At 33.4% G+C, this 26,097-nt stretch overlaps 1 protein-coding gene and 1 long non-coding RNA gene across 2 annotated transcripts in view; one reads left to right on the forward strand and one right to left on the reverse strand.

Moving 5' to 3' along the window:
• The first annotated feature begins 1,105 nt into the window (after window positions 1–1,105).
• The window catches only part of LOC133664777 (protein FAM110B-like), a 36,699-nt gene continuing 11,707 nt past the window's right edge, over window positions 1,106–26,097 (forward strand). The window contains exons 1-3 of the mRNA XM_062069679.1: window positions 1,106–1,204; window positions 19,601–19,687; window positions 25,290–25,575. Of these exons, the coding sequence (XP_061925663.1) occupies window positions 25,453–25,575 (123 nt within the window). The 5' untranslated portion in view covers window positions 1,106–1,204; window positions 19,601–19,687; window positions 25,290–25,452. The remainder of the gene's footprint in view (window positions 1,205–19,600; window positions 19,688–25,289; window positions 25,576–26,097) is intronic.
• The window catches only part of LOC133664780 (uncharacterized), a 52,567-nt gene continuing 43,458 nt past the window's right edge, over window positions 16,989–26,097 (reverse strand). Inside the window, exons 2-3 of the long non-coding RNA XR_009828621.1 lie at window positions 19,586–19,620; window positions 16,989–17,171 (exon numbers count right to left, since the gene is read on the reverse strand). This is a non-coding gene — a long non-coding RNA (uncharacterized LOC133664780). The remainder of the gene's footprint in view (window positions 17,172–19,585; window positions 19,621–26,097) is intronic.

Consider the following 26,097-nt stretch of genomic DNA (forward strand, 5'->3'; position numbering starts at 1 on the left):
CACACTATTATGTTAGATCCACTATGGACTGGACTCCCTCTATTATGTTAGATCCACTATGGACTGGACTCTCTCTATCATGTTAGATCCACTATGGACTGGACTCACACTATTGTGTTAGATCCACTATGGACTGGACTCTCACACTATTATGTTAGATCCACTATGGACTGGACTCTCTCTATTATGTTAGATCCACTATGGACTGGACTCTCACACTATTATGTTAGATCCACTATGGACTGGACTCCCTCTATTATGTTAGATCCACTATGGACTGGACTCTCTCTATCATGTTAGATCCACTATGGACTGGACTCACACTATTGTGTTAGATCCACTATGGACTGGACTCTCACTATTATGTTAGATCCACTATGGACTGGACTCTCACTATTATGTTAGATCCACTATGGACTGGACTCACACACTATTATGTTAGATCCACTATGGACTGGACTCACACTATTGTGTTAGATCCACTATGGACTGGACTCTCACACTTGTGATTTAGTGCTATATAAATAAACTTTGACTGATTGATTAAATAAAGTTATATCACATATACCTTGTTACATTTGTTATTCATTATATTTAAAAAATGTATTTTTGATTTTAATAAAACATTTTTTTAAATTTGTTGGGTTTTTTGTGTGCAAATTGTGTGGAATCACTCTGGCTGGCCCTTTAATGACTGGCCCGCTCCATTCATGTTGAAATATAGGTTGTATCATCACACTTTGTGACAAATTAATAAACATAAAAGACAATAATTTGTTTATGCACAAGAATAAAAACAAAGTAATCGGATTAGGGATGTAGAATTCTTACATTTTTAGTCACTTTGTCTCACTGCTTTGAAAAGCTTTCATGAGTACGAACGGGGGGGAAAGGAAGTGCTTTCAAAATAAAGTGTAATGAACGTTACTTTCAATCACTTTAACACGACATGATGGTTGTGAATTTGCCTAAAATTTCTAATAATTATTACACAAAAACTGAAGCGCGTACGTTAACTTACAGAGATGGTTCGAGGAATTAACCGACACACTGTGCTCTTATTGTGAAAGACATAAGCGGAAGCGTAGGCTTTACGGCTGAGCGGCTTGACCAGGCCGCCGCTGGCTGGGAGCAGGATGCTGTCAGGCCGAGCGGACGCACCGACGTAGCGGATGGCAACCTTTGTTTCCCCCGCAGCATCACGGTAAGAACCATTAACGTCTTTAATCCCCCGACCTCCTCACCGGGACGCCGGCCTTTCAAACGGTGACGGCGGCGCTTGACGGTCAACGCCGCGGGGCTCTCACTTTGGCGTCGAAAACCAAGCTAGTGTTCGCGTAAATGTCACCTAACTCATTTATTTACATGTTACTTTGTGTTCGGCTACTAAAGATGGCGGATGTGTCCTCGCAGGCCTTTTGACACGCCGCTAGCGAGCATCCATGACGGTGCTGTGATATCGGCATCGGTATTTATCAGCTGCCAATGGCTACCGAGCAGCTTCCGGTTTTATTAGCGGCAACTTCCGGTTTTTAGATTGGGACGTTTTTGTTTCGCGTTTGTGTCGTTAAAGCCAGCGACTCAGTGGACGTCGGTTTTTGTCGCACGCCCTACTTTCCGTAGGATTCGGTTTTCCGGGAAAATTGTCGGCAAAAGTTTGCCTCGGTTTTCGTGTCGGTCACATTTTAGACTCTACACGAGAATCTGGGCTAAAATCTGTATCACGATTTACGGGTTTTGTATCAAACGATATCGATAATTAATCATAAAGTGAAATTACACCAAAAGGCACAAAACCGTTGTTACTCGCGCACGAAAAAAATAATAAATGAGGGTGGAATTTTTAAGAAAATTTTACCTTTAAGAAAATAATTTTCATATTTGTGAACGTTTTTGAATGGAATATTTTTTTTAAAAATTTTTTTATTGCGAACCATTTTTTTTTATTTTTAAGAAAATCGTTTTCTTACTTGCAAACGGTGAGTAAAAACGTTTTTATTTCTATGGAGTGAAATTACTGCCAAATCTCCACAAACACAGAAAAATAAATTTCTGCAAGTAAAAAAAAACATTCGGAAACAAAACAAATTTTCCGCGATAAAAAATAATACATCGGTTTTTCGCACGCCCTACTTTTCGTAGGATTCGGTTTTCGGGGAAAAATTGTCGCGAAAAATTTGCCTCGGCTTTTGTGTCGGTCACATTTTAGACTTTACATAAGAATCTGGGCTAAAATCTGTATCACGATATACGTGTTTTGTATCGGACTATATCAATAATTAATCATAAAGTGAAATTACACCAAAACGCACAAAAACGTGTTAACTCACGCACGCTTCACAGGTAAAAAATAATTAAAATAAGGGTGGAATTTTAAAGAAAATTTTACCTTTAAGAAAATAGTTTTCATATTTGTGAACGTTTTTGAATGGAATATTTTTTTTATTGCGAACCATTTTTTGTCATTTTTAAGAAAATCGTTTTCTTACTTTCTTACTTCTTTCTTAATGGTGAGTAAAAACGTTTTTATTTCTATGGAGTGAAATTAATGCCAAATCTCCACAAACACACAAAAATAAATTTCTGCAAGAAAAAAAAAACATTCGGAAACAAAACAAATTTTCCGCGATAAAAAATAATACATCGGTTTTTCGCACGCCCTACTTTTTGTAGGATTCGGTTTTCGGGGGGAAATTGTCACCAAAAATTTGCCTTGCCTTTTGTGTCGGTCACATTTTAGACTTTACATAAAAATCTGGGCTAAAATCTGTATCACGATATACGTGTTTTGTATCGGACGATATCAATAATTAATCATAAAGTGAAATTACACCAAAACGCACAAAAACGTGTTTACTCACGCACGATTCACAGGTAAAAAATAATTAAAATAAGGGTGGAATTTTAAAGAAAATTGTACCTTTAAGAAAATAGTTTTCATATTTGTGAACGTTTTTGAATGGAATTTTTTTTTTTATTGCGAACCATTTTTTTTATTTTTTTAAGAAAATTGTTTTCTTACTTGCAAACGGTGAGTAAAAACGTTTTTATTTCTGTGGAGTGAAATTACTGCCAAATCAACACAAACACACACAAATATATGTCTGCAAGTAAAAAAGAACATTCGGAAACATTAAAATTATTTTCTGCAAGAAAAAATAATACATCGGTTTTTCGCACGCCCTACTTTTCGTAAGATTCGGTTTTCGGGGAAAAATTGTCGCCAAAAATTTGCCTCGGTTTTCGTGTCGGTCACATTTTAGACTTTACATAAGAATCTGGGCTAAAATCTGTATCACGATATACATGTTTTGTATGGGACGATATCAATAATTAATCATAAAGTGAAATTACGCCAAAACGCACAAAAACGTGTTTACTCACGCACGATTCACAGGTAAAAAATAATTAAAATAAGGGTGGAATTTTAAAGAAAATTGTACCTTTAAGAAAATAGTTTTCATATTTGTGAACGTTTTTGAATGGAATTTTTTTTTTTATTGCGAACCATTTTTTTTTATTTTTAAGAAAATCGTTTTCTTACTTGCAAATGGTGAGTAAAAACGTTTTTATTTCTATGGAGTGAAATTACTGCCAAATCTCCACAAACACACAAAAATACATTTCTGCAAGAAAAAAAAAACATTCGGAAACAAAACAAATTTTCCGCAATAAAAAATAATACATCGGTTTTTCGCACGCCCTACTTTTCGTAGGATTCGGTTTTCGGGGAAAAATTGTCGCCAAAAATTTGCCTCGGCTTTTGTGTCGGTCACATTTTAGACTTTACATAAGAATCTGGGCTAAAATCTGTATCACGATATACGTGTTTTGTATGGGACGATATCAATAATTAATCATAAAGTGAAATTACACCAAAACGCACAAAAACGTGTTTACTCACGCACGATTCACAGGTAAAAAATAATTAAAATAAGGGTGGAATTTTAAAGAAAATGTTACCTTTAAGAAAATAGTTTTCATATTTGTGAACGTTTTTGAATGGAATTTTTTTTTTTATTGCAAACCTTTTTTCTTTCTTTTTTTTAAGGAAATCGTTTTCTTACTTGCAAACGATGAATAAAAACGTTTTTATTTCTATGGAGTGAAATTACTGCCAAATCTCCACAAACACACAAAAATAAATGTCTGCAAGTAAAAAAGAACATTCGGAAACATAAAAATAATTTTCTGCAAGAAAAAATAATACATCGGTTTTTCGCACGCCCTACTTTTCGTAGGATTCGGTTTTTGGGGGAAAATTGTCGCCAAAAATTTGCCTCGGCTTTTGTGTCGGTCACATTTTAGACTTTACATAAGAATCTGGGCTAAAATCTGTATCACGATATACGTGTTTTGTATCGGACGATATCGATAACTGATCATAAAGTGAAATTACGCCAAAACGCACAAAAACGTGTTTACTCATGCACGATTCACAGGTAAAAAATAATTAAAATAAGGGTGGAATTTTAAAGAAAATTTTACCTTTAAGAAAATAGTTTTCATATTTGTGAACGTTTTTGAATGGAATTTTTTTTTTTATTGCGAACCATTTTTTTTTTTTTTTTAAGAAAATCGTTTTCTTACTTGCAAACGGTGAGTAAAAACGTTTTTATTTCTGTGGAGTGAAATTACTGCCAAATCAACACAAACACACACAAATATATGTCTGCAAGTAAAAAAGAACATTCGGAAACATTAAAATTATTTTCTGCAAGAAAAAATAATACATCGGTTTTTCGCACGCCCTACTTTTCGTAAGATTCGGTTTTCGGGGAAAAATTGTCGCCAAAAATTTGCCTCGGTTTTCGTGTCGGTCACATTTTAGACTTTACATAAGAATCTGGGCTAAAATCTGTATCACGATATACATGTTTTGTATGGGACGATATCAATAATTAATCATAAAGTGAAATTACGCCAAAACGCACAAAAACGTGTTTACTCACGCACGATTCACAGGTAAAAAATAATTAAAATAAGGGTGGAATTTTAAAGAAAATTGTACCTTTAAGAAAATAGTTTTCATATTTGTGAACGTTTTTGAATGGAATTTTTTTTTTTATTGCGAACCATTTTTTTTTATTTTTAAGAAAATCGTTTTCTTACTTGCAAATGGTGAGTAAAAACGTTTTTATTTCTATGGAGTGAAATTACTGCCAAATCTCCACAAACACACAAAAATACATTTCTGCAAGAAAAAAAAAACATTCTGAAACAAAACAAATTTTCCGCAATAAAAAATAATACATCGGTTTTTCGCACGCCCTACTTTTCGTAGGATTCGGTTTTCGGGGAAAAATTGTCGCCAAAAATTTGCCTCGGCTTTTGTGTCGGTCACATTTTAGACTTTACATAAGAATCTGGGCTAAAATCTGTATCACGATATACGTGTTTTGTATGGGACGATATCAATAATTAATCATAAAGTGAAATTACACCAAAACGCACAAAAACGTGTTTACTCACGCACGATTCACAGGTAAAAAATAATTAAAATAAGGGTGGAATTTTAAAGAAAATTTTACCTTTAAGAAAATAGTTTTCATATTTGTGAACGTTTTTGAATGGAATTTTTTTTTTTATTGCAAACTTTTTTTTATTTTTTTTTAAGGAAATCGTTTTCTTACTTGCAAACGATGAATAAAAACGTTTTTATTTCTATGGAGTGAAATTACTGCCAAATCTCCACAAACACACAAAAATAAATGTCTGCAAGTAAAAAAGAACATTCGGAAACATAAAAATAATTTTCTGCAAGAAAAAATAATACATCGGTTTTTCGCACGCCCTACTTTTCGTAGGATTCGGTTTTTGGGGAAAAATTGTCGCCAAAAATTTGCCTCGGTTTTTGTGTCGGTCACATTTTAGACTTTACATAAGAATCTGGGCTAAAATCTGTATCACGATATACGTGTTTGTATCGGACGATATCGATAACTGATCATAAAGTGAAATTACGCCAAAACGCACAAAAATGTGTTTACTCACGCACGATTCACAGGTAAAAAATAATTAAAATAAGGGTGGAATTTTAAAGAAAATTTTACCTTTAAGAAAATAGTTTTCATATTTGTGAACGTTTTTGAATGGAATTTTTTTTTTTATTGCGAACCTTTTTTTTTTTTTTTTTAAGAAAATCGTTTTCTTACTTGCAAACGGTGAGTAAAAACGTTTTTATTTCTGTGGAGTGAAATTACTGCCAAATCAACACAAACACACACAAATAAATGTCTGCAAGTAAAAAAGAACATTCGGAAACATTAAAATTATTTTCTGCAAGAAAAAATAATACATCGGTTTTTCGCATGCCCTACTTTTCGTAAGATTCGGTTTTCGGGGAAAAATTGTCGCCAAAAATTTGCCTCAGTTTTCGTGTCGGTCACATTTTAGACTTTACATAAGAATCTGGGCTAAAATCTGTATCACGATATACATGTTTTGTATGGGACGATATCAATAATTAATCATAAAGTGAAATTACGCCAAAACGCACAAAAACGTGTTTACTCACGCACGATTCACAGGTAAAAAATGATTAAAATAAGGGTGGAATTTTAAAGAAAAGTTTACCTTTAAGAAAATAGTTTTCATATTTGTGAACGTTTTTGAATGGAATATTTTTTTTTATTGCGAACCATTTTTTTTAATTTTTAAGAAAATCGTTTTCTTACTTGCAAACGGTGAGTAAAAACGTTTTTATTTCTGTGGAGTGAAATTACTGCCAAATCTCCACAAACACACACAAATAAATGTCTGCAAGTAAAAAAGAACATTCGGAAACATAAAAATAATTTTCTGCAAGAAAAAATACTACATCGGTTTTTGTTCGCACGCCCTACTTTTCGTAGGATTCGGTTTTCGGGGAAAAATTGTCGCCAAAAGTTTACCTCGGTTTTCGTGTCGGTGAGAACGGGGTTACTAATTATAAATAAAAAATAAATAAACATTGAATTATAAAGTGAAATCACGCCAAAACGCACTAAAACGTTTTTACTCACGCACGATTCACAGGTAAAAAATAGATCAAATGAGTGTGAAATTTTACCTTTAAGAAAATTGTTTTCATACTCGTGAATGTTTTTGAATTGAATATTTTTTTTAGTTTTTATTGCGAATCATTTAAAAAAAAATTTTTTAAGAAAATCGTTTTCTTACTTGGAAACGGTGAGTAAAAACATTTTTATTTTTATGGAGTGAAATTACTGCCAAATCTCCACAAACACACAAAAATAAATGTCTGCAAGTAAAAAAGAACATTCGGAAACATAAAACTAATTTTCTGCAAGAAAAAATAATACATCGTTTTTTTTCGCACGCCCTACTTTTCGTAGGATTCGGTTTTCGGGGAAAAATTGTTGCCAAAAGTTTGCCTCGGTTTTCGTGTCGGTCACATTTTAGACTTTACACAAGAATCTGGACTAAAATCTGTATCACGATATACATGTTTTGTATCGGACGATATCGATAACTGATCATAAAGTGAAATTACGCCAAAACGCACAAAAAAGTTTTTGCTCACGCACAATTCACAGGTAAAAAATAATTAAAATGAGGGTGGAATTTTTAAGAACATTTTACCTATAAGAAAATTGTTCTCATATTTGTGAATGATTTTTAATTGAATTGATTTTCGATTTTTTATTGCGAATAATTTTTATTTGTATTTATTTTTGCTTAACTGTTTGCAAGTATGAAGTAAAACAAAACGATTCAGAACTATAAAAACACATTTCTGCGAGTAAATAAACGATTATTCCAATAAAAAAAAATATTCGTTAGTATAAAAATAAATTTCTGCAAGTAAAAAAGAACATTCGGAAACATAAAAATAATTTTCCGCAATAAAAAATAATACATCGGTTTTTCGCACGCCCTACTTTCCGTAGCATTCGGTTTTCTGGGAAAATTGTCGCTAAAACTTTGCTATTTTTAATTGAATTTATTTTTTATTGCGAATAATTTTTTTCTTTAATTTATTTTTGCATAACTATTTGCAAGTATAAAGTAAAACAAAACGATGCAGAAGTATAGGAACAATTTTCTGCGAGTAAATAAACGATTATTCCAATAAAAAAAACTATTTGTTAGTATAAAAATAAATTTCTGCAAGTAAAAAAGAACATTCGGAAACATAAAACTAATTTTCCGCAAGAAAAAATAACACATCGGTTTTTTCGCACGCCCTACTTTTCGTAGCATTCGGTTTTCGGGGGAAAATTTTCGCCAAAAGTTTGCCTCGGTTGTCACATTTTAGACTTTACATAAGATCCTGGGCTAAAATCTGTATCATGATATACGTGTTTTGTATCGGACGATATCGATAATTAATTATAAAGTGAAATTACGCCAAAATGCACAAAAAAGTTTTTACTCAAGCACGATTCACAGGTAAAACATAATTAAAATAAGGGTGGAATTTTTAAGAACAATTTTACCTTTAAGAAAATTGTTCTCATATTTGTGAATCATTTTTAATTGAATTTATTTTTTATTGCGAATAATTTATATTTGTATTTATTTTTGCTTAACTGTTTGCAAGTATTAAGTAAAACAAAACGATTCAGAAGTATAAAAACAAATTTCTGTGAGTAAATAAACGATTATTCCAATTAAAAAAAATATTCGTTAGTATAAAAATAAATTTCTGCAAGTAAAAAAGAACATTCGGAAACATAAAAATAATTTTCCGCAATAAAAAATAATACATCGGTTTTTCGCACGCCCTACTTTCCGTAGCATTCGGTTTTCTGGGAAAAATTGTCGCCAAAACTTTGCCTCGGTTGTCACATTTTAAACTTTACATAAGATCCTGGGCTAAAATCTGTATCACGATATACGTGTTTTGTATCGGACGATATCGATAATTAATTATAAAGTGAAATTACGCCAAAATGCACAAAAAAGTTTTTACTCACGCACGATTCACAGGTAAAAAATAATTAAAATAAGGGTGGAATTTTTAAGAAAATTTTACCTTTAAAAAAAATGTTTCTCATATTTGTGAATGATTTTTAATTGAATTCATTTTTTATTGCGAATAATTTTTTATTTTTTATTTTTTGCTTAACTATTTGCAAGTATAAAGTAAAACAAACGATGCAGAAGTATAAATTCAATTTTCTGCGAGTAAATAAACGATTATTCCAATAAAAAAAATATTCGTTGGTATAAAAATAAATTTCTGCAAGTAAAAAAGAACATTCGGAAACATAAAACTAATTTTACGCAATAAAAAATATTACATCGGTTTTTCGCACGCCCTACTTTTTGTAGCATTCGGTTTTCGGGGAAAAATTGTCGTCAAAAGTTTGCCTCGGTTTTCGTGTCGGTCACATTTTAGACTTTACATAAGAATCTGGGCTAAAATCTGTGTCACGATATACGTGTTTTGTATCGGACGATATCGATAATTAATTATTAAGTGGAATTACACCAAAACGCACAAAATCGTGTTTACTCACGCACGATTCACAGGTAAAAAATAATTAAAATAAGGGTGGAATTTTAAAGAAGATTTTACCTTTAAGAAAATAGTTTTTATATTTGTGAACATTTTTGAATGGAATTTATATATATATATTTTTTTTTTTTTAAATTGCGAACCATTTTTTAAAATTTTTAAGAAAATCGTTTTCTTACTTGCAAATGGTGAGTAAAAACATTTTTATTTCTACGGAGTAAAATTACTGCCAAATCTTCACAAACACACAAATATTTTCACTCATGCATAACTATTTGCAAGTATAAAGTAAAACAAACGATTCAGAAGTATAACAACAATTTTCTGCGAGTAAATAAACGATTATTCCAATAAAAAAAACTATTTGTTATTATAAAACTATACAGTATGTTTGTATATTGGAAATGTACATGTGAAGAAGGAAAATAATGTACAGGTAAAACAAGGAGGTAAAAGAAGATCAATTACAGGAAAACAAGTTAAAAAGAGGTCAAATAAGGTGAAGAGTATGTAAAAAGTAGGTAAAAACGAGGTAAAAAAAATACATACAAAGAAGGTAAGAATAAGGTAAAATAATGTACAATAAGATAAAAGAAGGAAAAAAGTTAAAAAGGTTGTAAAAGAAGGTAAAGTACACAAATAAAGAAATAATATAGTAAAAAATTAAAAAATGTAAAAGGTAAAAAGACGGTAAAGAAAATACAAAATAGGTGAACAAGGTACAATGAAGGTAAACAAAGAGGTAAAGGGAGATACAAGAAGGTAAAAACACAAAGTAAAAAGAAAGTAAAAATAAATAATGCAAGAATAAAGTAAAAAAAATGATGGTAAAAAGGAAGTTAAAAAAATGTACAAAAAAAACAAGTTAAATAATGTAAAAATAAGAGTAAAAGTTAAAAAGTAGGTAAAGGAAGATAAAATGTTAAAAGAAGGTGAGAATAAGGTAATAAAGAGCTAACATTTGGTAAAAGAAGGTAAAAAAAAAAGGTTTGAAGTATGCAAAAACGTATAAAAGGTACAATAAAATTAGTTAGATATTTTTTTTAAAAAGGGTAAAAACAAGATAAAAGTAGGTAAAAAACTAAATTTAAAAAAATAAGATACAAAGTATGCAAGAAAGTAAAAAGGTAAAAAAAAGAAGAAAAGATTAAAAAATGTTTTGAAAATTTGGATAAAAGTTTAAAAAGTTGGTAAAGAAGGATAAATGGAGGTAAAAAAAATGTTAAAAGACGGTGAGAATAAGGTTAAAAAAAATGTGGTAAAAGAAGGTAAAAACAAAGTAAAAAGAAGTTTCGAAATATGAGAAAAAGGTAAAAAGAAATTGGTTAAATATTATAAAAAATAGGGTAAAAGGTAAAAAGTAAATAAAGGAAGATAAAAGAAGGTAAAAACAAAATAAAAAATAAGGCACAAAGTATGCAAGAAAGTAAAAAGGTTATAAAATGTAAAAAAAAAAATAGGGTAAAGGGTAAAAAAGTAAGTAAAGGAAGATAAAAGGTTTTAAAAAGTTAAGAGGATGTAAACGGATGTAAAAATGTGTTAAAAGAAGGTCAAATTTACATAAACATAAGGTAAAAGGTTTTTAAAAATAGGTTAAAAAAAGTAAATCTTGTTAAAAGGAGGCACACAAAATATATATTTTTAAATCAATTCTTGAAAGTGATGAATCCATTTCTGATGTGATGAGTGACAATCACAATTTGAATGTGAATCCACTTCTATCTTTTAGTCATGTACGATGTGTTGGAACTTGATGATTTGTACATGGCTGAAGTCCAATATTGGATCTTGGCTGCAATGCGAGTGGGTGTGGGTGTTTTCACACACTCCCCTTCCCGTGCCTCGTACCGTACCTGTTGGACGCTCAGACCCGGTCATGCATCCCGGGACCAGTCCTGGAATTTGACGCCGGGGATTTAGCCGGAAGCTTGCTGACGAGGCACAGCTTCTGTGCTGCATGATTTATAAACTCTCTGTTTCCCAAAGTCCAGTGTCAGTCTGCTGTACTTTCAGATAACTTTGTCAGAGTCCACCTCAGGGCTGCAGACCGGAAATTACACACTTTTTACCTACACTTTGAACCCTGCGGTCTATAAAACGGTGCGGCTAATTTAAGGGATTTTTCTTCGCTGGCAGCCAAAATACAAACAGTAAAAAAAAAAAAGGAAGTACACTGAAAAGGTGTTTTATAGTTTGTGCTATGGCGCCATCCTTTGGACGAGTCCCCTCACTTTTTGTGCTGTGTTTTCATGCATACATATACAGGCTATCGTAATGTTAGTAATAATAATAATACATTTTATAATAATACATACGCTTTTCAGTGTACTCAAAGTCTCTTTACAGGATAAAAAATTTAAATGTGATGGTAAAAAGAAAGTTAAAAAAAGGTTTAAAAAAAAAAGGTTAAATAATGTAAAAAATAAGGGTAAAAGGTAAAAAGTAGGTAAAGGAAGATAAAATAAGGTAAAAAAAAAAGTTAAAAGAAGGTGAGAATAAGGTAAAAAAAAAAAAAAGAGCTAACATTTGGTAAAAGAAGGTAAAAACAAAAAGGTTTGAAGTATGCAAAAATATAAAAAAGGTAAATAAAATTGGTTAGATATAAACATTTTTAAAAAGGGTAAAAGGAAGATAAAAGAAGGTAAACTAAATTTAAAAAAATAAGATACAAAGTATGCAAGAAAGTAAAAAAGGTAAAAAAAAAATTTTTTAAAAGGTTAAAAAATGTTTAAAAAATTAGGGTAAAAAGTAAAAAAGTATGTGAAGGAGGTAAAAAAAAAAGTTAAAAGACGGTGAGGATAAGGTAAAAAAAAAAAGTAAAAATTTGGTAAAAGAAGGTAGAAACAAAGTAAAAAGAAGGTTCGAAGTATGAGAAAAAGGTAAAAAGAAATTGGTTAAATATTGTAAAAGAAATAGGGTAAGAGGTAAAAAGTAAATAAAGGAAGATAAAAGAAGGTAAAAGCAAAATAAAAAATGAGGCACAAAGTCTGCAAGAAAGTAAAAAAAGGGAAAAAAATAGGTTAAAAATTTTTTTTTAAATTAGGGTAAAAGGTAAGAAAGTAGGTAAAAGAAGATAAAAGGAGGTAAAAAAAAAGTTAAAAGAAGGTGAGAATAAGGTAAAAAAAAAAAAAAAAGAGTTACAATTTGGTAGAAGAAGGTAAAAACAAAGTAAAAAGAAGGTTCGAAGTATGAGAAAAAGGTAAAAAGAAAATGGTTAAATATTGTAAAAAAATAAATAGGGTAAGAGGTAAAAAGTAAATAAAGGTAGATAAAAGAAGGTAAAAACTAAATAAAAAATAAGGCACAAAGTATGCAAGAAAGTAAAAAAGGTTAAAAAAAAAAGGTTATAAAATGTAAAAAATAAAGTTAAAGGGTAAAAAAGTTGGTAAAGGAAGATAAATGGTTTTAAAAAGTTAAGAGTAGGTAAAGGAATGTAAACATTTGATAAAAGAAGGTTATGACGCTAGCCTCGTTAGCAGCAGCTAATATGCTAACACGTTTAGGAGTGTCCGTGTTAGCATTATTGGACTTACAATGTCCTTCTTTTTGTATTGTTTCAGTTTTGTAAGCTCGCCAAAAACTCCGCCGTGGCGTTATTGAGTCTGTTTGGCTGAGCTAGCGTGCGCAGCTAGCGGGTCCGTGACGGGGACTTCTGTTTTGTTTGATCGGCCATTTTACCTCCATGGTACAGACACCGTTTGGAAAGAATTAGGGTGTGTAAATAAATATTTACAGCACATTTCTGTGTAAATAACATAAATATCTGCGACTTATAGTCGGGTGCGACTAATATATGGAAACATATTTTTCCCTGAAATTCAGCGGGTGTGGCTTATACACCGGTGCGCTGTACTTGAATGTAGAGTATATGTATAATACAATTATATTATTCACATGTGAATAATGCTGTATAATAGACTGTATTTATATTATTCACATATGAATAATGCTGTATAATAGACTGTATTTACATTATTCACATGTGAATAATGCATTATTCACATGTGAATAATGCTGTATAATAGACTGTATTTATATTATTCACATGTGAATAATGCTGTATAATAGACTGTATTTATATTATTCACATATGAATAATGCTGTATAATAGACTGTATTTACATTATTCACATGTGAATAATGCTGGATAATAGACTGTATTTATATTATTCACATGTGAATAATGCTGTATAATAGACTGTATTTATATTATTCACTTGTGAATAATGCTGTATAATAGACTGTATTTATATTATTCACATGTGAATAATGATGTTTAATAGACTGTATTTATAGTATTCACATGTGAATAATGTTGTATAATAGACTGTATTTATATTATTCACATGTGAATAATGTTGTATAATAGACTGTATTTATAGTATTCACATGTGAATAATGCTGTATAATAGACTGTATTTATATTATTCACATGTGAATAATGCTGTATAATAGATTGTATTTACATTATTCACATGTGAATAATGCTGTATAATAGACTGTATTTACATTATTCACATGTGAATAATGCTGTATAATAGACTGTATTTATATTATTCACACATGAATAGACTGTATTTGTTATTCACATGTGAATAATGTTGTATAATAGACTGTATTTATATTATTCACACATGAATAGACTGTATTTGTTATTCACATGTGAATAATGCTGTATAATAGACTGTATTTATATTATTCACATGTGAATAATGATGTTTAATAAACTGTATTTATATTATTCACATGTGAATAATGCTGTATAATAGACTGTATTTATATTATTCACATGTGAATAATGATGTTTAATAAACTGTATTTATATTATTCACATGTGAATAATGCTGTATAATAGACTGTATTTATATTATTCACATGTGAATAATTCTGTATAATAGACTGTATTTATATTATTCACATGTGAATAATGCTGTATAATAGACTGTATTTATAGTATTCACATGTGAATAATGTTGTATAATAGACTGCATTTATATTATTCACATGTGAATAATGCTGTATAATAGACTGTATTTATATTATTCACATGTGAATAATGCTGTATAATAGACTGTATTTATAGTATTCACATGTGAATAATGCTGTATAATAGACTGTATTTATATTATTCACATGTGAATAATGCTGTATAATAGATTGTATTTACATTATTCACATGTGAATAATGCTGTATAATAGACTGTATTTACATTATTCACATGTGAATAATGCTGTATAATAGACTGTATTTATATTATTCACATGTGAATAATGCTGTATAATAGACTGTATTTACATTATTCACATGTGAATAATACTGTATAATAGACTGTATTTATGTTATTCACATGCGAATAATGTTGTATAAGAGACTGTATTTATATTATTCACATGTGAATAATGCTGTATAATAGACTGTATTTATATTATTCACACATGAATAGACTGTATTTGTTATTCACATGTGAATAATGCTGTATAATAGACTGTATTTATATTATTCACATGTGAATAATGATGTTTAATAAACTGTATTTATATTATTCACATGTGAATAATGCTGTGTAATAGACTGTATTTATATTATTCACATGTGAATAATGATGTTTAATAAACTGTATTTATATTATTCACATGTGAATAATGCTGTATAATAGACTGTATTTATATTATTCACATGTGAATAATGCTGTATAATAGACTGTATTTATATTATTCACATGTGAATAATGCTGTATAATAGACTGTATTTATATTATTCACATGTAAAAAAATAGCTAAGTGTTTATTGTGAGCAAACTGTGGTGCTGAATTTCCCCCAGGGATCAATAAAGTACCTTCTATTCTATTCTATAGTCCATAACGCATGGTAATGTACCATTATACCCGTACCATGCATGTATGGTGACAGTAGGGTGCTAGCTATACACCTGGCACACCCGAAACTGCTGCTAGAACTAATGGCCGTTGAACTTGGATCTTCTTTGGACTGAATCTGGAGAACATTTGCCAGTGTTTCTCTGTCATTCATTGGCTGAATGTGGCGTGGACCTGGGGACTGTGATGTTCCCAGAATAAGTCCAGTAAGTCTGTAGGCTAAACCCATTAGCTCGGATAGAACTGCAGCCTCCGACCCGAGCCAGGAGTTCAAACGAGGAGCCGAGAGTCACTGCCGATACGAGGACTTGTCATGCTTTGATGTTCCCTGACATTAATGATATATAATATTATTCATGTGTTCATTGTGAGCAAGGATGGGTACCAGGACTATGTGCTTCACCCGTTCATGGACCCCCAGGAACTGTTGGTGTGGTAAGATCTTTGGATGTGTGGAGTGGTACAAACTAACCTTTCAGATGATAGAACAGGAATGTGTTGGTCTACTGAGGTTGGATGCTTTTGTCCTAACAGATTCTAGATCTCCAAAAGACCATTAGGCTCTGAGATCCGGGTTTTGTGGTGGGACTGCTGGCTCTGAATCAGGACACTGGGCACCTAATCAGATCGGATTGCCAGTCTAAGCGCTCCAAAGCGCTTCAAATCTGCATCAGATTTGGTCCACAAGCTTTTGGAATCGGATCTTTTCAAACGTGATCGCGGTCTTGCTGAAATAAGCAGGGGCGTCCATGATGGCAACATATGTTGCTCCAAAACCCTGTATGTACCTTTCAGCATTAATGGTGCCTTCACAGACGTGTAAGTTACCCATGTCTTGGCCACTAATACACCCCCATACCATCACACATGCTGCCTTTTACACTTTCACCCTAGAAACAATCCGGATGGTTCTCTTCCTCTTAACGTCTACAGTTTCCAAAAACTATTTGAAATGTGGGCTCGTCAGCCCACGGAAGACTTTTCCACTTTGCATCAGTCCATCTTAGATGAGCTCGGGGCCCAGCGAAGCCGGCGGCGTTTCTGGGTGTTGTTGATAAATGTCTGTGGCTTTGCATAGTAGAGTTTTAACTCGCACTTACAGATGTAGCGACCGACTGTAGTTACTGACAGTGGTTATCTGATGTGTTCCTGAGCCCATGTGGTGATATCCTTTACACACTGACGTGGCTTTTTGATGCCGTACCGCCTGAGGGATCCAAGGTCACGGGCATTCAATGTTGGTTTTCGGCCTTTCTCCAGGTTCTCTGATATTTTGATGATATTACGGACCGTAGATGGTGAAATCCCTAAATTCCTTGCAATAGCTGGTTGATAAATGTTGTTCTTAAACCAATTTGCTCATTTGTTGACAAAGTGGTGACCCTCGCCCCGCCCTTGTTTGAGCATTTCATGGAAGCTGCTTTCATACCCAATCATGGCACCCACCTGTTCCCAGTTAGCCCGTTCACCTGTGGGATGTTCCAAATAAGTCTTTGACGAGCATTCCCCAATTTTCTCACTCTTTTTTGCCACTGGTGCCAGCTTTTTTTGAAACATGTTGCAGGCATCAAATTCCAAATGAGCTAATATTTGCAAAAAAAAAGCAAAGTTGGGTTTTGTACAAAAGAAACAATAGAGAGTTGTTTTAATGACAAATATGGCCCAAAACTTCAATTTTCGGTCGGCAAAAATGGGTGGCATCCTTCATACAAAACTGGATTTCCATTGAGCAAAGGTATGGCTTTTTATGGTGGAAGGAGGAGGGTTGGGGTAATGATCGACATCATGCTGTTGTTGTTGCTGCGTGGCAGGCTGTCCACCTCAGTGCCTGCAGAGAATGTGGGAGGATACGGCAGATAAGCAGAGGTTATGATATTGCAATGAGTCATGGAGAGGCAGAAGAAAGCATCAATGACTTTGTCACACCTTTTTTTTTTTCTACCATTGTGACTAACCAATATTGACGTACATAAAGTATGTTGCCTGCGTAAAATGACTTATTGTAAGTAATGCTTCTTGGGAAAATGTCTTTTTAATAAAACGACCTTCTTCCTCCCGCGTCCATATTTTATTTTTAAATCGTCAGCGGCAAAAAAAAAAACGTGATTTTATTGAAAAAATATTTTTTAACGCGAGTGAACAAACTTCACTTTGACAAAAAGTAAGCAAAGGTAAAGGACAAAAAAAAAAAAGACAAAAAATTCCTGACCCTTTTCTTGCCGACAAAACTTTTTTTTGTTTGTTATATTTTGTATTTAGATGGAATGAAAAAATATGCAAGAAACACGTCGATAATTATTAACGCTTTAGCATCATTAATGTGACCCGCCACATCATTTAATGTGGCTGTCCACCACATCATTTAATGTGACCCGCCACATCATTTAAAGTGGCTGTCCACATCATTTAATGTGACCCGCCACATCATTTAAAGTGGCTGTCCACCACATCATTTAAGGTGGCTGTCCACGTCATTAATGTGACCCGCCGCATCATTTAATGTGGCTGTCCACCACATCATTTAATGTGGCTGTCCACGTCATTAATGTGACCCGCCGCATCATTTAATGTGGCTGTCCACCACATCATTTAATGTGACCCGCCACATCATTTAAAGTGGCTGTCCACGTCATTAATGTGACCCGCCGCATCATTTAATGTGGCTGTCCACCACATCATTTAATGTGACCCGCCACATCATTCAAAGTGGCTGTCCACGTCATTAATGTGACCCGCCACATCATTTAAAGTGGCTGTCCACGTCATTAATGTGACCCGCCGCATCATTTAATGTAGCCCGCCACATCATTTAATGTGGCTGTCCACGTCATTTAATGTGGCTGTCCACGTCATTAATGTGACCCGCCGCATCATTTAATGTGGTTGTCCACGTCATTAATGTGACCCGCCGCGTCATTTAATGTAGCCCGCCACATCATTTAATGTGGCTGTCCACGTCATTAATGTGACCCACCGCATCATTTAATGTAGCCCGCCACATCATTTAAGTGGCTGTCCACGTCATTGTGACCCGCCGCATCATTTAATGTGGTTGTCCACGTCATTAATGTGACCCGCCGCGTCATTTAATGTAGCCCGCCACATCATTTAATGTGGCTGTCCACGTCATTAATGTGACCCGCCGCGTCATTTAATGTAGCCCGCCACATCATTTAAGTGGCTGTCCACGTCATTGTGACCCGCCGCATCATTTAATGTGGTTGTCCACGTCATTAATGTGACCCGCCGCATCATTTAATGTAGCCCGCCACGTCATTTAAGTGGCTGTCCACGTCATTAATGTGACCCGCCGCATCATTTAATGTAGCCTGCCAAGTCATTTAAGGTGGCCTGCCACATCATTTCAGTTGGCCCGCCACGTCATTTAAGGTGGCCCACCGCAATATCTAATGTAGCCTGCTAAGTCATTTAATGTGGCCCGCCACATCATTGAAGGTGGCCCACCGCATCATTTAATGAAGCCCGCCAGATCATTTAAGGTGGCGGTCTACGTCATTTAAAGTGGCCCACCGCATCATTTAATGTAGCCCGCCACATCATTTAATGTGACCCACCACATCATTTAATGTAGCCCGCCAGGTCATTTAAGGTGGCAGTCCACGTCATTTAAGGTGGCCCACAGCATCATTTAATGTAGCCCGCCACGTCATTTAATGTGACCCATCACATCATTTAATGTAGCCCGCCAGGTCATTTAAGGTGGCCCGCCACATCATGTATGTGTTCGCTACATCATTTAATGTGGCCCGCCACATCATTTAATGTGGTCTGCCGCATAATTTAATGTGTTTCGCCGCATCATTTAATGTAGCCACATCATTTAAGGTGGCCCCCGGCATCATTTAATGTGGCTTGCCACATTATTTAAGGTGGCCTTCCGCATAATTTAATGTGTTCCGCCACATCATTTAAGGTGGCTCACCGCATCATTTAATGTAGCCCGCCACGTCATTTAAGGTGGCCCGCCGCATCGTGTAAAGCGGCTCGACGCACCATCTAATGTGGCCCGCCACGTCATTTAATTTGGCCTGTTGCATCATGTAATGCATGTGGTGTGGCCCGCCGATTCCGTTAAGGTGGCCCCGCTAGTTCATTTAATGTGGCCCCACTAGTTCCCCACTAGCCATCATGTACATTTGTATTATCGGCAGTTATTTATGCAGAACCTTTGATGACTTTCTAATCAGCCTGACCTAAGCCTAAGTGTTAAATAATACTCACCTCTTTGATTGACAGCTCCAGTTGCTGAGTGACACCTGCTGGACAAGAAGGAGGCATCAAGGTGTGAAGAAGAACCTACGCCATCCAAACATTACCACGCTGGTAAGAAGCATGTCTTGCATTTTCTCATGTGTTGACTTTGACTGCTACAATGAGAACACCGAGTGTGTGTGAGACAATCACTGCTACTTGAACTTCAACGACAGACACTTCAATTATTTGAAATTGGAGCTTTTATTAGTCCTTCTGAAGACATGTATTTTTTATTTTACAAAAATAATTTGGTTTTCGATGTGTATCATATCTGATACAGCAGGTCACAAAGTTTTTTGGGGTTTTTTTTTTTAATATAACAAGCCAAAATATAATTAAGTATTTATCATGTTATTTCCAGACATAAAAAGAACATTGGTCATGTTCCCCAGCTGCTCCACATCACTTAAATTCACATTTTTATCATTTTTAAAGCATCTTCAATCTTCAAAAAAACGTCATTATCATTATGCATTTTTTTTATGTGATTTAGTTTTAAAATTTACATTTTCAGCACAATCCCATTTTTTAAAATGTATTTATTTATTTATTTTTTTCGCACCACACACCAAGTGATCGCCACAAAATAATGTAGCAAATTGTATACGTATATTTGACCTCTAAACACACCATAGTGTAATGTACACATGACATGTGTTTATTTAAAACCATGGTATTTATAATGCAGGAAATACAATAAAATGACAATTAACCAATTTATGACCTTTTAAACTTGTTGTATCAAATTTGATACACACTTTTAAAAACAGTTTTACTATAAAATATATGATGAAATATTAAGTAATTTCACATCACATAAACCGATTAACTGTTCATACCAATGTGTCAGTAAAAAAAAGTAAATTTTTATTACCTTTTCCCTTTAGATTCGGCAAAGTTTATCTTAAAAAATCAGGTGTCTCTCGTTTCTTCTTTGTGGCAATCTTGCAGGACAGCACTCTAATAAGTCCATTACTGCCACCATGTGGGTGATATGTGTAATGCATGCATCTGATCTGATACATCTGGCTTTTTAGGAAGACAAAATGACACTGGGCTCCAAAACCCGTTGTATCACTTATGATGCATTTGGCGTTTATAGGGTTATAATGACGGAGAAGCCGTGACTGACAACTGCACTTTGATCAACCCACGGACTGACTGGTGCTAGCTTAAATGCTAACATGAAAGAAGAGACATTAACATGTTTCCCCATCGGGAAGATGAGTGATCCTTCTATACTCCTATGATGCGTTCAAGTACCGCTGAATAGGGTAGGACACAACACCGGTCAGAAACAACAATGATAGATTTGATTTGTTACACACTTTTTATTTAAATAAATCTTTTAAAGTACTACAGCATGTAGCTAACCACCATGAAGGTGTGAATGTGGAGTGAATTAATTTTTAATTATATTCATAATTATTTTAGCATGTGTATGTAGCATCTTTTATGTTGCGTTTGTGTAACATGTTTTTGTAGTATGTTCCAAGTAACATGTTATTGGAGCATTATTCTTTTAGCATGTTGATGTTGCATATTTTATGTTGTGTTTGTTTAACATGTTTTTGTAGTATGTTCTAAGTAACATGTTATTGTAGCATAATTATTTTAGCATGTTTATGTAGCATCTTTAATGTTGTGTTTGTGTAGCATGTTTTTGTAGTATGTTCTAAGTAACATGTTATTGTAGCATAATTATTTTAGCATGTTTATGTAGCATCTTTAATGTTGTGTTTGTTAGCATGTTTCATGCTACATGTTTTTTTGTAGTTTGTTTTCTGTTGCATTCATGTTAAGTTTTTGTAGCATGTTTCATGTAAAATTTTGAGTCATTTTTGGAGCAGGTTTTTTGTAAAATGTCTTTATGTACAGTAGCATGATTTGTAGCATGTTTCATGAAGCTTTTTTTTTTTTTGGAGCAGGTTTTTTGTAGCATGCTTTATGTACAGTAGCATGACTTGTAGCATGTTTCATGTAGCATGTTTGAGTCGTTTTTGGAGCAGGTTTTTTGTAAAATGTCTTTATGTACAGTAGCATGATTTGTAGCATGTTTCATGAAGCATTTTTTTTTTTGGAGCAGGTTTTTTGTAGCATGCTTCATGTACAGTAGCATGACTTGTAGCATGTTTCATGTAGCATGTTTGAGTCGTTTTTGGAGCAGGTTTTTTGTAAAATGTTTTACATACAGTAACATGATTTGTAGCATGTTTCATGTAGCATTTTTACTCATTTTTGGAGCAGGTTTTTTGTAACATGTTTTATATAAAATAGCATGATATGTAGCATGTTTCATGTAGCATTTTTTAGTCCTTTTTGTAACATGTTTTATGTACGGTAGCATGCTTTGTAGATTGTTTCCTGTAGCATTTTTGAGTTCTTTTTGTAGCATGTTTTTTGTAACATGTTTTATGTGCAGTAGCATGATTTATAGCATGTTTCATGTAGCATTTTTGAGTCATTTTTGGAGCATGTTTTTTGTAACGTTTTATATACAGTAGCATGATTTATAGCATGTTTCATGTAGCATTTTTGAGTCATTTTTGGAGCAGGTTTTTTGTAACATGTTTTATGTACAGTAGCATGATTTATAGCATGTTTCATGTAGCATTTTTGAGTCATTTTTGGAGCAGGTTTTTTGTAACATGTTTTATATACAGTAGCATGATTTATAGCATGTTTCATGTAGCATTTTTGGAGCAGGTTTTTTGTAACATGTTTTATATAAAATAGCATGATATGTAGCATGTTTCATGTAGCATTTTTTAGTCCTTTTTGTAACATGTTTTATGTACGGTAGCATGCTTTGTAGCATGTTTCCTGTAGCATTTTTGAGTTCTTTTTGTAGCATGTTTTTTGTAACATGTTTTATGTGCAGTAGCATGATTTATAGCATGTTTCATGTAGCATTTTTGAGTCATTTTTGGAGCAGGTTTTTTGTAACATGTTTTATATACAGTAGCATGATTTATAGCATGTTTCATGTAGCATTTTTGAGTCATTTTTGGAGCAGGTTTTTTGTAACATGTTTTATGTACAGTAGCATGATTTATAGCATGTTTCATGTAGCATTTTTGAGTCATTTTTGGAGCAGGTTTTTTGTAACATGTTTTATATACAGTAGCATGATTTATAGCATGTTTCATGTAGCATTTTTGAGTCGTTTTTGGAGCAGGTTTTTTGTAACATGTTTTATATACAGTAACATGATTTGTAGCATGTTTCATGTAGCATTTAGATTCCTTTTTTGTAGCATGTTTTTGTAACATGTTTTATGTACGGTAGCGTGATTTGTAGCATGTTTCTTGTAGCATTTTTTAGTTGTTTTGGAGCAGGTTTTTATGACATGTTTTATGTACAGTAGCATGTCTCATGTAGCATTTTGAAGTCATTTTTGTAGTAGGCTTTTTGTAACATGTTTTATGTACAGTAGCATGTTTTATGTAGTGTAGTTGTTTTGTCGCATGTTTTGTATTATGTTTAATGTTGTGTTTGTTAGTGTGTACAGTAGTAGCATGTAGCATGTTTATTATTATGTTTAATGTTGTGTTTATTAGTGTGTACAGTAGTAGCATGTAGCATGTTTATTATTGTGTTTTATGTTGTGTTTATTATTGTGTACAGTAGTAGCATGTAGCATGTTTATTATTATGTTTTATGTTGTGTTTATTATTGTGTACAGTAGTAGCATGTAGTAGGTATATTATTATGTTTTATGTTGTGTTTATTATTGTGTACAGTAGTAGCATGTAGTAGGTTTATTATTATGTTTTATGTTGTGTTTATTATTGTGTACAGTAGTAGCATGTAGCATGTTTATTATTATGTTTTATGTTGTGTTTATTATTGTGTACAGTAGTAGCATGTAGTAGGTTTATTATTATGTTTTATGTTGTGTTTATTATTGTGTACAGTAGTAGCATGTAGTAGGTATATTATTATGTTTTATGTTGTGTTTATTGTTGTGTACAGTAGTAGCATGTAGCATGTTTATTATTATGTTTTATGTTGTGTATATTATTGTGTACAGTAGTAGCATGTAGTAGGTTTATTATTATGTTTTATGTTGTGTTTATTGTGTACAGTACTAGCATGTTTCATGTAGCATGTTTTCATGTAGTACGTTTCATGTAGCATTTTAAGTTGCTTTGTACATGTTTTAGTCACATGTTTTACGTACAGTAGCATGTTTTTGTAGCATGTTTCCTGTAGCCTTTTAAGTAGTTTTGTAGCATGTTTTAGTAACATGTTTATGTAGCATTTTAAGTTGTTTTTGTAGCATGTTTATTTTTATATTTTGTTGTTATTGTTGCATGTTTTGTGTAAAAAATATTATGTACTGTAACAACTTTTTTGAGCTTGTTTCATGTGGCATTTTCAGTTGCTTTGTAGCATGTTTTTGTAATATATTTTATGTACAATAGCATGTTTTTGTGGCATGTTTCATGTAGCATTTTAAGTTGTTTTTGGAGCATATTATAATATTTTATGTTGTTTTGTTGCAAGTTTTGTGTAAAAAAAAAAGTACTGTAGCAAGTTTTTATAGCATGTTTCATGTCGCATTTGAAGTTGTTTTGTAGCATGTTTTTGTAATATGTTTTGTGTACAATAGCATGTTTTTGTGGCATATTTCATGTAGCATTTTAAGTTGTTTTGTAGCATGTTTTTGTAATATGTTTTATGTACAGTAGCATGTTTTTGTGGCGTGTTTCATGTAGCATTTTAAGTTGTTTTGTAGCATGTTTTTGTAATATGTTTTATGTACAGTAGCATGTTTTTGTGGCATGTTTCATGTAGCATTTTAAGTTGTTTTGTAGCATGTTTTTGTAATATGTTTTATGTACAGTAGCATGTTTTTGTTGCATGTTTTGTGTAGCATTTTAAGTTGTTTTGTAGCCTGTTTTTGTAATATGTTTTATGTACAGTAGCATGTGTCATATATTTTTGGTACTTAGCACATGTGAACTGTTAGCATATTAATGTTAGTATGCTAGCTTTGCAGCTAATTGTGCACCCCAAAGTTTGATATTTTGGTACTGAACAAATGCTAATTGTTAGCATGTATGCTAGCTTTTTTGGCAAATTATTCAGATAAACACCTCACAGTCAAATATTTGACGTGACGCATGCTTACTGTTAGACTGCTAATGTTAGCATGTTAGCTTTTTTAGATATTTTTATAGGTATGTACATTTTGCTACGTGACGCATGTTAACGCTTGTATTAGCATTTTTAAGCTGCTTTTTTGCAGGTGTCATATATTTTTGGTGCTTGGCGCATGCTAACTGTTAGCATGTTTATGTTAGCATGCTAGCTTTGTAGCCTCAGAGTTGGATGTTTTGGAACTAGACAGATGCAAACAATTGGCATCTAAACATACTAAAATTAGCAGGCTAGGTTTTTTGGCAATTTTTTCAAATATGCAACTGAGTCATATATTTTTGTTCATTACGTATGCTTACTGTTAGCATGCTAATGTTAGCATGTTAGCTCTTTTAGATACTAATAAAGTGTCATACATTTTGGTACTTGACGCATGCTAACTGTTATATTTTTTATGACCTGACACTAGCGTGCTAATTGTTAGCATTTCAGATGGGCTTTTCAGCATTCACACGCACTTTTCTAGTTGCTAATCACGTTTCTGTTCACGTGTGCTCTATTTCAGGTCGTGGTGATGGTGAGGGTCTTCCCCTGTTTCTAGGCGTCCTCCTTGCCAACCCGTGTCTTCATGTTTTGGGGGTCCCTCGGTGGCCCCGCCCTCTGCCAACCCCCCTGCTCCCGCTGCTGCCGCCGCCACCACGGCCGGCCACCCCAGCCACTACATTGCCATGCCAACGGAGACCCTCGCTGCGGCTCTGGCAGATAGCAAGGCCGCTGGCGGCGCCGCGCCCTTCAGTTCCGCCGTGCCCCTCCGGATCCTGAACAAGGGCCCGGACTACTTCAGGAGACAGGTACCGGTTCGCCAACAGCCGCCTCACCGTGCACACATGCGTTAGCTTAGCTTAGCTTAGCTTTTTTTTTTTATACATGCTTTAGCTTAGCAGTTAGCATGGCCTTTTGTATCCTCCCATGATGTGTAGCTAATTTTGCAGGACTGGACAAATGCTAGCATGTATGCTAACTTTTTGGCAAATTATTCAGATAAATACCTGACAGTCAAATAGTTGACATGACGCATGCTTACTGTTAGATTGTTAATGTTAGCATGTTAGCTTATTTAGATACATTTTTAAAAAATCTAAAAAAGCTAACATGCTAACAGTAGGCATGTGTCAAGTACCAAAATGTATGACCATGAGGTGTATATCTGAAAATTTGTATGACTCTGAGGTGTATACCTTCATTAATATCTAAAAAAGCTAACATGCTAACAGTAGGCATGTGTCAAGTACCAAAATGTATGGCCGTGGGGTGTATATCTGAACATTTTCCAAAATAGATGTTAATTTTAGCATGCTTACATGCTAACAGTT

The sequence above is a fragment of the Entelurus aequoreus genome, linkage group LG14 (assembly GCF_033978785.1).
Source record: "Entelurus aequoreus isolate RoL-2023_Sb linkage group LG14, RoL_Eaeq_v1.1, whole genome shotgun sequence".
NCBI classification, from domain to species: Eukaryota; Metazoa; Chordata; class Actinopteri; order Syngnathiformes; family Syngnathidae; genus Entelurus; species Entelurus aequoreus.